This window comes from Suricata suricatta, chromosome 12 (assembly GCF_006229205.1).
Source record: "Suricata suricatta isolate VVHF042 chromosome 12, meerkat_22Aug2017_6uvM2_HiC, whole genome shotgun sequence".
Taxonomy (NCBI): domain Eukaryota; kingdom Metazoa; phylum Chordata; class Mammalia; order Carnivora; family Herpestidae; genus Suricata; species Suricata suricatta.
The window spans coordinates 13,859,878-13,872,398 of NC_043711.1; the positions used below are offsets into that span (position 1 = coordinate 13,859,878).

Consider the following 12,521-nt stretch of genomic DNA (forward strand, 5'->3'; position numbering starts at 1 on the left):
ACTCACTCTGCATTGCTTTTCTTCATTCACCCTGCTGCCACTGAGTCACTGCTTCACTCTCATCTGTTCCCTGGGCCAGGCCTAGCTCTCCCATATCCCCACTCTGACCCTCCACGTCCCTGCTGTGATTCTTGCCCCCACGTTGACTGTGGGATGCATGGGTTTGCACCCAGGGAGGAGACACGGCAGCCCCAATGGCCTTGTGGTAGGACGGGCAGAACAGGGACCCCTCTGTGAGTCCACACCTGTCAGGACTTGGTGACCAGTGAGAGCCCTACCTTGCTGTGCTCTCCATCCTGCCTAGGAGCCGATGCTCGCCCCTGCCATCTGCCTGTCTTACATCTGTCCCGAGTGTGGTGGGCAGCACCATACAAGGTTTTCTGAGAGAGAATCACAGGCTCTGTGCCACATCCCTTCTGGCCACCCAGGGAGAACAGGCTATCAGGAGGGGTGACAGTGCCAGGGCCAGGCCCCATTGAACACTCCAGAGAGACTTCTAGGTCAAGTTGGCTGGCCCACATTATGGGGAACAGAGGCGCTTGAGCCCGGAGTCAGCCTGGCTTTGGTGCTGACTGGGTCAGAGGCAGGTGAGCAGTGTTAAGGACAGTGCAAGTGTTCCTCGGTTTCTAGACTAGGAAATAGAGGCCAGAACAGTGAAAAGGGGGACAGGACCCAGGGCCTTGGCCTAACAGCATTGAAGCTCTGTTCTTGCTTGTACATACCTGGCCCCGTGCCTACTGCAGCTCAGCCACTAGGCAGAAGGCGTCAGCCTCCACTGTACCGCCGTCCCCAGGACAAAATGAGGAGATTCAGGGTTCAGGGGAGCCTGAAACCCATGACCCCTGACAGGTGGGTGGGCAGGCAGTGTCCACAGAGGCCGTGCAAAGCAAGAAATCAGAAGGTTGGCTCTGGGGACACGGCGGGTGGGGTTGTGTGGGGCGTAATTTTGCAGGCACCACTGTTTCCTGGCCCTCGTTTTTCTCACATCTTGCCGTGGCCTCCAGAGCACCACCCCCCTCTTCCAGAGGGTCCTTGGCAGCCCCCCAGCACCGCCCAGGAGCCGTTCACCTCCAGCCCACGACGAGTCTAAACAAGCTCAGGAAAACACAACACATGTGAAAGCCATAGACACGGGAACCAGTGCAGACCCCAAGTGTGGGGCCCAGACCCCGGTCCGCCTGGCTGGGAGCGTCCGCCCAGTAATGTCTGACATGTGTTCAGTTGTTTGCGAACCTGCCGCTCTAGCAGCTCGCCTGGCAGGGGCTCTGCTTTCTGGGCGCATTTTAAGTCAAGCCGAGCCGCCGGCCCCTGGCACACGTGGAGATTGCCCCCCCAGCCCACCCGCCACTTGGAACGTGAGCCCCTCGAGGAAGAATGGGAGGCTTCTCCCTCCAAGGAGACAGTGGCCCCTCTCGTCCTCTTAAACGTTTGCTGAGGTCGTTTTCCTGGTTGTTGGCCAGAACCTAGAGGAGGGCAGGCCTGGGTCCTCCTTCCTGGCGCAGCTCTGAGGCCTGCCAGCCCCGCATACGAGGCTTGCGTGCCTCTGGCTGGACCCCTGCCACCTGGCCTGCCCTCCCCTGGCAGCTCTCCCTGCCCGCCCCAGACTTCCCTTCCAGCTGGCCTTACTCCTTTTCCCAAAGGTGATCCAGGTTGCCAAAAGGAATTCAACGGCAAGGCGTCTGTCCGCCCTCCCAGCTCAACTGGCCTCTCGCGGGGTGGTGGCCGCCCGGTGTGAAGCCAGGAGCTCGCTCTGCAGCCCAGCAGAGGATTAAAAACTCCCTTGTATTCAAGATAGAGGCTGGCAACCCAAGCACCAAATCCAGCCCACCGGTGTGTTTTGTCTGGCCCATGACTGCGTGCGTGATGCTTTAAATCAGCGTTTGGATATCAGGAGAGTGCTTGTAATACTCTGGATTTCTGGCTTCTCTTGAAGAATCAGAAGGCCCGGTGGTGGGTCGAGTTCCTGTGTCACAGGCACCTCCTGCCCCTGTTGCCCCACGAACCCTCCCCTGGCATTTGCCCCTGCTGCTTACTGAGCCCTAATATCTGCTCCCGGGGTGTTGAGTGTTCTCAACCAGAAAGATGTAAGAGGCAGCAGATGCTCAGAGAAGAGGAGGGAGCAGCCTGTGGTCCCAACGCTGAGTGTTCTCTGACGAGGCATCTCCTGGACCCTCCCTGTGCAGGCTTCCGTCAGTGCCCCCTGGATGCTGCTGCGTTCACAGCGGCCTGATGTGTGTATAACCTGGAACCCGGGGCTCTGCCTTGGGAGCACTGTGCCAGGCCCTCCTGCAGCACACGGCTAGAAGCTGCCAGGGCGACCGAGGGGGGAGTGCAGGCGTGACCAGGCTTGCCTCGCGCCAGTGACACAACCAGTGAGCAGCAGCCCTGGGTGGAGAGAAGGCCGCCCGTCGTCTCCCCTCACTGTGTGCTGGGTGCATTCCCACTGGCCTATGAACCTGCCGTCTCGCCTGCTGGAACAAGGTTGAGCTGATGCCCTCGGCAGAAGGGGCCCAGCTACCCCGGGTTAGTCAGGCTCCTACACCACCGGCCTTGACTGCAGGCCAGACTGTCTTCAGAGCCTGCTCACAGCCTCATCAGGGCCTCACGGTGAACCTTGAGGGTGGCTGTTATCGTTTCCATCTCAAGGACCAGGAAACCGACTGGGAGATCGAGCCAGTCCCCCAGGGGATCAGAGAAGAGGAGGGAGCATCAGGAGGCCTGTTGCCTCCCTGGCACCGTGCCCCAGGATAACGAAGCAGGCCCCAACTGCTTCCATACTGAACTTGACCTCGCTCGGCTCCTTCACAACAGACACCTCCAGGGATGGGATTGCTGGGGGAGGCGGCCAGGGTGAGAGGGAAGGGACAACATGGAGCCCTCCTGGCAGGAGCTCGATCAGGAACAAGGGTGTTGGGAAGGAGAGGGAGAGTCACTGAGTGTCTAGCTTGGGCAGCCCAGCAGGGCTGATGGCGCAGCATGGAGGGCACACGAGGTGAGAGAAGGATATGGATGCGAGGTGGGGGAGGGGATGCCAGCTACACGGGTCCGGGGCTGAGAGGAGATTTGGCTGAAAGAGGAGTTACTTCCCGGATGGTACAATTTTGAGAACATGGAGCTGTAGAGGAAACTAGCCTCTGGTCAGGACCAGCTTGCTTGATGCTAACCAAAACCCAAGCCAGTTTAGGCAAAAAAGGGGCACTGATTGTCTCCCCAAACCGGGAAGCACTACTGTGGCTGGTTCTAGAGCTCAGGTGCTGCCTCCGCTCAGCCCCTGATTCTCCACTGACTCTTCCTCCTGGGGCCTCGTGGCACTCTCCCCACACAGCTTCAGACCTCCCTTCTTGGAGTTCCAGCAGAAGTCCCAGGGCAGATTCTCATTGGGCCAGTCCGTCGCATGTCCATCTGGGGGCCATTCATGTGGTCCAACGGCAGGGAAGTGCTGATTGGATGGCCTGTGGAACACACCCCTGGGAGGGATGGCAGCACCCGTGGGACAGTGCTGGCCAGCATGGGGGCGGGGCAGGAAAGAGAACAGAGCCCACGCAGGTATGGGGGCCTTGGAGGAGGCAGCCTGGGTTTGGTCAGTAGGACACAGTGGGTTCTGTCTGAGTGATTGGGCTGCTGCCAGCAGCGATGATGGTGTGCGAGCAACCCGCCGGAGGCCAGCGCCATGCCCGCCCTTCTCTCCTGTTCTCCCTTTCAGGAATGAGCACGCCAGGCTCCTCACCACAGCACCGTCCCGCCGGCGTCAGCCCGTTGTCCCTGAACACAGAGGCCAGGAGACAACAGGCCCAGCAGGTGTCGCCCACCCTCTCCCAGCTGTCACCCATCACTCAGGTGTGAGGGCGTGGGGGGGCGTGGCCTGCTCTGCCCCTCAGGGAGGCCTCCCTGACCTTCCAGGGACCTGTAGAATCCTGAAGACAGACGTTCCCAACATTTCTGGCTTTTTGTTGAATTTTCAAGCACGTGGAACTGCATTAATTACTGGCCTAGAGTCTCTTGCGGCTGTCACAGGCAGATCCGTGTGACTGGGTGTCCTTCATTATGTCCCTTTCCCTTCTTGAGGATCTACTTTAATTTCTCCAAAATAAGGTGTTTAGAGAAGTTTTCTTTTTGTTTTTGTTTTTTCAATTTACCGTAATTTTATTTCATCCACGTTTTTGGTGTGTGTCTAGGAATTGCTCTCTTTCATCTGTACAGTGTAGCCATTCATAGCACTCCTGATTCTCTCTGTTTCGCTGAAGTTAGTGGTACTGTTCCCACTTTCATTTCTGATTTCAGTAATTTGATTCTTCTCTTTTTTCCTTAGTCCTTTTAGGGCCCTAAAACAGGTTAGGAAGCGTTCCTTTTGTGTCTTTGGAAGCGTTTGAGAAATACTGGTGTCAGTTCTTCAAATGTTTGGTAGAATTCACCAGCGAGGCCCCTATAGCCAATCTTCATTGGGAGATTTGGGTTTTAAGTTTTGACTTACATTCCAGTAGTTCACATACAGTGTAGTACTAGCTTCAGATGTACCACATGGTGATTCAGCAGGTCCGTGTGTCACCCGCTACTTGTCACAAGTGGACTTCTTCGTCCCCAACACCTATTTCCCCCATCTGCCCCTCCTCTAACAACCATCAGTGCACTCTCTTTGGTTAACAGTTGGTTTCTTGGTTTCTCTCTCTTTTCCTTTGCTTGTTCGTTTGTTTTCTTAAATTCCACATATGAATCAAATCATATGATATTTGTTTTTTTCTGACTGATTTCACTTAGCATAATATTCTCTGGCTCCATCCCTGTCACTGCAAATGGCAAGATCTCGTTGTTTTTAAAATGCATTTTTACTTATTTACTTACATTTTGTGTTTTGAGGGAGAGAGAGATTGCATGAGTGCAGATGAGGGGCTAGAACCCCAAGCAGGCTCCACGCTGGGCATCCCAGAACTCGAACCCATGAGCCTGGAGTCATGACCTGAGTAGAAATGGAGAGTTGGATGCTCAACCAACTGATCCACCCAGGTGCCCCAAAATTTCATTCTTTTTGATGGCTGAATAATATTACTTGTTTTTTTTTTTAAGTTTTTAAATTTATTTTGAGAGAGACAGAGAGAGAATCCCAAGCAGGCTTCCCATGGTCAGCAGGGAGCCTGACTTGGCGCATGAACTCACAAACTGTGAGATCATGACCTGAGCCAAAATCAGGAGTCAGATGCTTAACCCACTGAGACACCCAGGAGCCCTCACATCTTCTTTATCCACTTATCAATCAGTGGATACTTGGGCTCCTTCCATAATTTGGCTGTTGTAAATAATGCTTCTATAAACATTGGGGTACCTGTATCCCTTTGAATTAGTATTTTTGTATCCTTTGGATAAACACGTGGTAGTGGGCTTGCTGGATTGTAGGATAGTTCTATTTTTAACTTTCTGAGAAACCCCCATCCCGCTCTCCAGAGTGGCTGCACCGGTTTTCATTTCTGTCCACAGGGCAGGAGGGCTCCCCTCTCTCCCCATCCTCACCGACACTGTTGTTTCTTGTGTTATTGATGTTAGCCATTCTGACAGGTTTGAGGTGGTATCTCGTGGTTTGACTTGCATTTCCCGGATGATGAGTGCTGTTGAGCATCTTTTCATGTGTCTGTTGTCCATCTGTGTGTCTCCTTTGGAAAACTGTCTATGCATGCCTTCTGCCCATTTTTAATTGAATTTTTTGGTTTTTGAGTGTTGAATTTTTGTAAATTCTTTATATATTCTTGATACTAACCCTTTATTGAATATGTGATTTGCAAATATTTTCCACTGGGAGGTTTGATGACTGAATCTCCTTTCTTGCTATAGGTCTGTTCAGATTTTCCATTTCTTCTTGGATCATTTTTGGTAGTTGGTGTGTTTCTAGGAATGTGTCGATTTTACCTGTTGTTTTTTTTAAATCCCTAACAGATAGTATTTTTGTTTGTTTTTTAACATAACCTCAATGGTGTCATCCACCTACAGCAAAACTTATAGGCACACCTTTCACTGCCTGGCCTAGGTCCGTTCCCCTCCATGTCTCCCGCCTGCTTGTTGGGACCGGGACCCAGACAGAGCCACGGGTGGCTTCTGGCTGTGTGGCTTCAGTCTCTCAATCTATGACCCCTGTTCCTTCTACCTTAGACCTGCCTGCCTTTTCTGGAAACTCTTTTTTGTTCCTGAAGCAACCACCACTTATTAGAGGCTGGGCCTTCTGTTCAGTGTTATATCCTGTAACTCCTGGTCATATCCAGCCTCCCTCAGAGGGCAGAAGCCCCAGCCCGCCCCAGGAATTATCCATAGTGAATCACAAACCTGGAAAATGTCCCTCTTTCCAACTCCAAGAAGGCCTGAGCTGATCGTTACTGAGGGGCCACACCAGCATCTCCATCACCCAGACCCTCTCCGACCCCCCCAGAGTGGTCCAGGCACAGGCTGCCCGCTGGGTTGCCGGAGTGTGGAGCCCTGGGCCCGAGTGTGTACGGGAGGGAGCGCCTGCTTCTCGGTGTGTGGCAAAGGCAGGAGAAAGGCTCACTGGGTGCAGGGCACAGGCAGCCAGATTAGAAGCCCAGGTACTATCCAGGCACAGCTTAACCCTCTATGGCCCTGGGAGAGGCCTGCCCTCTCCAGGCCTGAGCTTCCCAGGCCAGGGTCTGGATATCCCTTTGTTTATCCATTATATCTGTGCTGAGCATGCCAGGCCGTGGGGGGCCCCCGGGGACCAGGTGCTCATAGCCTGGCCCCTTCTGCTGAGCAGCCTCCCACCTGACGCCCTCCTCTTCCCCCAGGCTGTGGCCATGGATGCCCTGTCTCTGGAGCAGCAGCTGCCCTACGCCTTCTTCACCCAGGCGGGCTCCCAGCAACCACCACCGCCACAGCCACAGCCCCCTCCACCGCCACCACCTGCGTCCCAGCAGCAGCCGCCCCCGCCACCCCCGCAGGTGCCCGTCGGCCTCCCCCCAGGCGGCCCCCTGATGCCAAGCGCCAGCCTGACGCGGGGGCCCCAGCTGCCCCCACTCGCGGTCACGGTACCGTCCTCTCTCCCCCAGTCCCCCCCAGAGAACCCCGGCCAGCCGCCAATGGGGATTGACATCACCTCGGTAAGCCTAGGATGGGGTCGCGTGGGGCCTGGCTGGGGGGGCTCATGGATCCCAGGGGCTGTGGGAGACCCCCATTGGGCTCCCAAGGGCCAAAGACTCAGGTGTCTGGCTGAAGCCTCCTCAGGGCTCCCCTTCAAGGCCAACTTGGCCAGGGGTCAGGGCTGAAGCAAACACTGCCGGGCCAAGATTGTCATCCCCTGTACAGATGGGGAAGCTGAGACACAAGCAGGGATCGTTTGCCCCAAACTTTACCCAAGATGGGCCAGGCCGTGTCTGACTGTTAAGGCTCCCCCATGGCCCTTGATGCCCAGTACTTCAACCCTTTCCCCCTGCAGAAGGGCTCCCTTGGAGGCAGGGAGGACACAGGTTCTCAGGGCCTGGGGAACAGACTACTGGGACTTAGAGGGACAGATTTGAACTTGGAGGAGGAGAAGGGATGAATTCAGCCCTGTGGTTCATGCAGCCAAGTGCCCTGGGCCAGAGAGGTGCAGTTTAGACCATGGGACTGCCTGCTTGGGGTAAGGGGTCCTACAGTTCAGACCATGGGCCCCTTGCCTGGGCCTGGGCTCAGGGTAATGAGTACTCGGTTTTGACCTCTGCACCCCCAAACCTTCTCGATTGTTCAGACTTTCACCTTGGTTGGTTGCCCTGGTGGGAAGGGAATGGTCTCAACTCCCTTTGCCCATATTTAGAGGAACAGGGACCATGTTTGGGGTACAGCAAGCCCTCTCCACTCAGCCCTTGGCTGCCAACCCCAAGATAAATGTCCTCAGAACATGATGTGTTCTGCAGAGACTAGGCCCCCCTGAGCTGGGTGGGGTGGGTGAAGAGAGGCCTATTTCCAAGCTGCTCTGACCGCTCAGAGGGCAAACCCCAGGGGTCCCCCAGACAGGAATGTGTGCAGGCCCTTTCTTTGTCAGATACACAGTTGGTGTGGGGGCAGCTTTGAGCCTGCTTGGAGTACCTCATTCCCTGACGCCCTCCAGCGGTGGTGTCTCACTTTTGAGCTGGGTAGACAGTGGAGGCAGGGACATCTGGGCCAGGTACACAGACATTACCAACAACCGCCCCCCCCCCCGCCAGGGCTCTCTGTTGCCTGGCACCCCTTGGGCACGGGCTCTGGTTGCCTCTTTCTTGCATTTGTGCAGCCTCAGCTGAGCAAGGAGGACATCCCTCTGGATAGGTTCCTCTTTCTGACTTGGAGAAGGCCTGAGCCAGTCACTGCCAGGTGACCGTGCTGGTGCCTTCAACACTGATACCCTGCTAATTGTACCCCCATGCCCCTCCCAGGCTCTGTCCGTATTCCAGACTACTCAGAACAGCCCACTGAGGAAATGGAGGAGACCAAGCATGTATGGGGTCCTGGGCTGGTCAGCTGGGCCTCAGTGAACAGGCTCAGAGAAGTCAGGCAGCTTGCCCAGAGGCACACAGCAGGTCCTGGGTGAACTGGGACCAGAGCAAGGTCTAAATCCAGGTCCTTCTACCGCCTGGCCCACCTCTGGTGAGAAGCTAAGGCCCTCTGTCCTTCGGGTGAGGAGGGGGCTGCCCCATGGAGGTCTCTGGACAGCGCACACATCAGGCTTGTCCTAAGTGCCAGTATAGTGACTGCCTGGTACTCGATGTCTTGCAATGTGCCCCAGATGGCCTTTTTTTGTCAGTGTCAGCACCCCTAGAGGTGGACAGGACGTGCCAGTGCACGTTGTTGGAGCTCAGAGAACCAAGAGAGCTGCCCAGAGTCAGGAGCAGAAGGCAGCATCTGCCTGCCCAGCCCTGGGCCTTCTGCTGCCCACATGTGTGGGGGTGTGCTCGTGCGTACACAGGTATGGCTGTGTGCACGGGTGTGGGTGTGTTCGTGTGGGTGCTCTGAAGCCTGCCGAGTGAAGGTGGACCCCTCCGTCCCCCTCCCACAGTCCTCCGGCATGATTCCATGAAGCTGGGTTCTCTGACTACAACCCCCACAACCCCTGGGAGCTGGGTTTGGAGGCACGTGCCCAAAAGGCCCTGGGCTCCGACAGGGCTCAGGGACCTGCACCACTAGCAGGTGCTCCTGACACTCTGCTCACCTGATGGGTGGGGGGTGTTTGGGGGGTGCTCAGTGGGGAATGGCCAGTCCCAGGAAGCCAGGCCTGGGGCCCCTCGCGTGTCCTGACCTATCTGTTATCGCAGGCGCCGGCTCTGCAGCAGTACCGCACTAGTGCCGGCTCCCCGGCTAACCAGTCTCCCACCTCACCTGTCTCCAATCAAGGCTTCTCCCCCGGGAGCTCCCCGCAAGTAAGGGACGCCGCCTCCCCTCACCCAGCGCCCCGCACTCCAGCATTGCTTTGCACCCGCCATGCATCCCCCACCATCTGTGCCTCACTCCATCCCATCTCGTCCACTCCACCAGGGCGGGGAGGAGAAGGTGCTGCCCCACCAGACCCAGCTCGGGAGCTGCCACGTTCCTGCCGTGTCTTTGTGGCGTGTGTGGAGCCCGAGCTGGAGGTGGTGGGCTCCTCGCTCGCATTAGCAACCTCAGTGTTGGCTACGCCCTGGCTTCTTGCCCGGCAGTCAGGGTCACCCCAGTGTCAAATAGCCTGTGCACACATCCCCACCTGTGCCTGCCCACTCGAGGCCCCCGAAAGTGGAGGGGTGCTCCACCTGCCCTGGGGTGTAGCTGAGGTGCTGGCTGGCCCGTGATTGGTACTCTGACTCCTCAGATCTCCCTTCCTCTGCCTCACAGAAGCGTGTGTCCTCACAGGAAGCTTCTCTGAGTGGCACTGCAGCTTCTCAGGGGTCCGTGTCCCCATCTCACAGATGAGGAGACTGAGGCTTGCCCCAGGCAACGGGCAGGACTTGACCACATCCATCAGATTTGGGTTTTCCCCCAACACAATTGGACCCCAACCTCTGACACACATACCCCCATCTTGGTTCCTCAGGACTCCCCTTAGCACAGCTCTCAGCTCATGGCTGAATTCTATCTGGAACATTCCACCAGAGAAGAGGTGCCATCAGGGCCTGAAATTTCCAGGCTATAGAGCCTCCTCAGTACCTCACCACTCCGTCCCCAAAATGTCACCAAGCTGAGAAACTCCTAGGCGCCCCTTCCACAGGGCAGTGCCCGAGCCCTGAAACCTCATTTTTGGTCCAGGGCACAACAGGATTTTCCTTCCCTCCTAAAGAAGGGAGAAGAGCTGGCTCACTAGGCAGGGCTGTGCAAGAACCATATTGAGTTCCCCTGTCCCAGGGGACGTGGCCTGCTGTCCCTATGTCCCCAGCTCTAGGAAGCACATCCAGATGGGGCCTGGGTGTTGAGATGGCAGGTGTACCATTCGGGAGACTGCTCTCGAGGTTCCATCTGCTGTAGGAGGAGCTCTCCCAGGATCCTTCCTCCACCCCCGCCCCCACAGTGGCCTGTCCTGCTGGGACCGTCTCAGTGCAGCTTCCTGCTCCGTAGGCAGGCGGGGAGCGCATCGGTGAGCTCAGGGCAGGCCAGCGGTCAGTCCAGTATCTGCAGGCTCTGGATACATCCACACTGGTTCCAAGCCCCTGAGGCTCCCGAGAAGTGTCCAGTCTGGTCATGTGGTGTCGCGGGATGCTGGGGGGTGGGAGAAGCCAGTCCAGGCAGGGGAAGTGGCAAGTGGGGCCTGTTCCCAAGGCTGGTCCTTGAATAATGTCCCTTTCTGTCCAGGAGGCAGGATAGGCAGTCAAGGCTGCAGCAGATTTCTCAATAGAGATTTGCCTAGACCAAAGCGGGTTGGTCCAGCCTCGGCACAAAATGTGTTGCTGTCTTGTCACGCCCATGTCTGTGTGTTGGTCTGTCCATCCATCCAGTGGAAGCTGGCAAGGGAGGCAGGCAGCTCAGGTGGCTGTGAAGTCAGGGCTGTCACGTCATCTGAACTGAACCAGACATGGGCTTCAGATGGCCAAGAGGCTCACTCAGGGGCAGACCGTGCTGGGGGGTCAGGGGGCAGGCCTGGCTTCATGCTACAACCGGCTCACTAGGCTGCACTCAGTGGCCCCATGGGCCAGGGCCTCCCCTCCTCTCCCCAGCCTCAAGTGGACATTGTGTCTGTCTGGCTGCACCTTGGGCCTTAGGCAGCTGGCCTTTGGTACTGTGTGCTCTGTTCCTCCCTTCCATTCTGAGTGGACCTTTCTGGCAAACTCTGATGGCAGCCTCACAAAAGAAACCTTAGCCTGGGTGCCCTGCTTGTGTCGGGCCTCTTTGAGTCCAAAGCCATGGGGATGGAAACAGGTACCCCAGGAAAGAGCTGCTGCTTCATTTAGGAGGAAGCCCAGCCACAGCCGTACAGCCCCCTTCCCAAAACTGGAAGATGGCTGTATTTAGGGCAAAGGTGGCATTTTTGCCACATTGGCTGTTTCTCTTTCTGCTCTCAGCCCACCGATCAAGGAGGAAACAGTCTTGGGGTCCGGGCTGGGGTTCTATTTCCTGCCTCCATGATGCACTGGCTGTCCCTCCTCCCTGCCACGTCCCACAGGGCTCCATCTCTCTCTGGCGTCATAGGAACAAGCAGGGGCTCCAGGCTGCTGTTTCTGGTACCTCTTTTATCTGAGAGGGTCCCCAGTCCCCTGCTCTTCTGCCAGGAGCAGACCTGCCCCCTGGTTGGCCTTGAAAGAATGGGAATTGGGCTGCCTGCCCACCCATGGGTCCTGGGGTCCCCTGGGCAGGCAGCCGTGGGCAGATAGGTAGGCAGGTAGGCTTTTCATGTGCCTGTCCTGTGCTCGCTTGGCCAGCATCTGGCTCTGTGCGCCTGTCCTGTCCAAGTGTATGGCCTGCTACCATGTCCCCTGTCTCCTTGGGGGCCTAACAAGGGTCGCCAGATACACTTCTCATCCTGAAATTCAGGGCACCTGTCCCCCTGGCCCCAATCACATGTTTTGCTCTGGAACCCTTCAGGCTGGGTTCCCAATCCCTGTGGGTCCCCCATCTTCCATCTGATGGAAACTGGGTCACCCATTCCTGAGTTCAAGTAGAGGAAATGGGGGATGGTGCTTTGGGGCTTTTGGGGTACCGAGACCCCCCCCCCAGGAGCAGGTGGCAGAAAGAAACTCATCCTGAGATTGGGCACACCCTGCTCAGAGTGAGCCAGGCACCCCTCCATCCTGGAAGTTGTGGGCTTTCCCAGGAGGCCTGAGATAGATGCTCAGCCTCCATTATCCTGAGCATCGTCCAGGAGGTTCCAGGGGCCTCCCTGTGGGCACAACCAGCCTGAGCCCCAGCAAGCCCCCGACCTGGTCTTGGGGACCGTGATGACGGCAGGCCTCTCTTCTGTCTGCAGCACTCCTCCACCTTGGGCAGCGTGTTTGGGGACTCGTACTATGAGCAGCAGATGGCGGCCAGGCAGGCCAATGCTCTGTCCCACCAGGTGAGCGGGTGCCCGGGTCACAGCGCCCACAGCAGACGCTTACCCGGACCCCGCCCGCCCCTCG

At 56.9% G+C, this 12,521-nt stretch overlaps 1 protein-coding gene across 1 annotated transcript in view; it reads left to right on the forward strand.

The window, feature by feature from the left end:
• CRTC1 (CREB regulated transcription coactivator 1) overlaps nucleotides 1-12,521 on the forward strand; it is a 66,540-nt gene that overhangs the window by 46,289 nt on the left and 7,730 nt on the right. Inside the window, exons 10-13 of the mRNA XM_029917859.1 lie at nucleotides 3,704-3,837; nucleotides 6,780-7,091; nucleotides 9,258-9,362; nucleotides 12,371-12,457. Coding sequence (XP_029773719.1) covers nucleotides 3,704-3,837; nucleotides 6,780-7,091; nucleotides 9,258-9,362; nucleotides 12,371-12,457 — 638 coding nt within the window. The remainder of the gene's footprint in view (nucleotides 1-3,703; nucleotides 3,838-6,779; nucleotides 7,092-9,257; nucleotides 9,363-12,370; nucleotides 12,458-12,521) is intronic.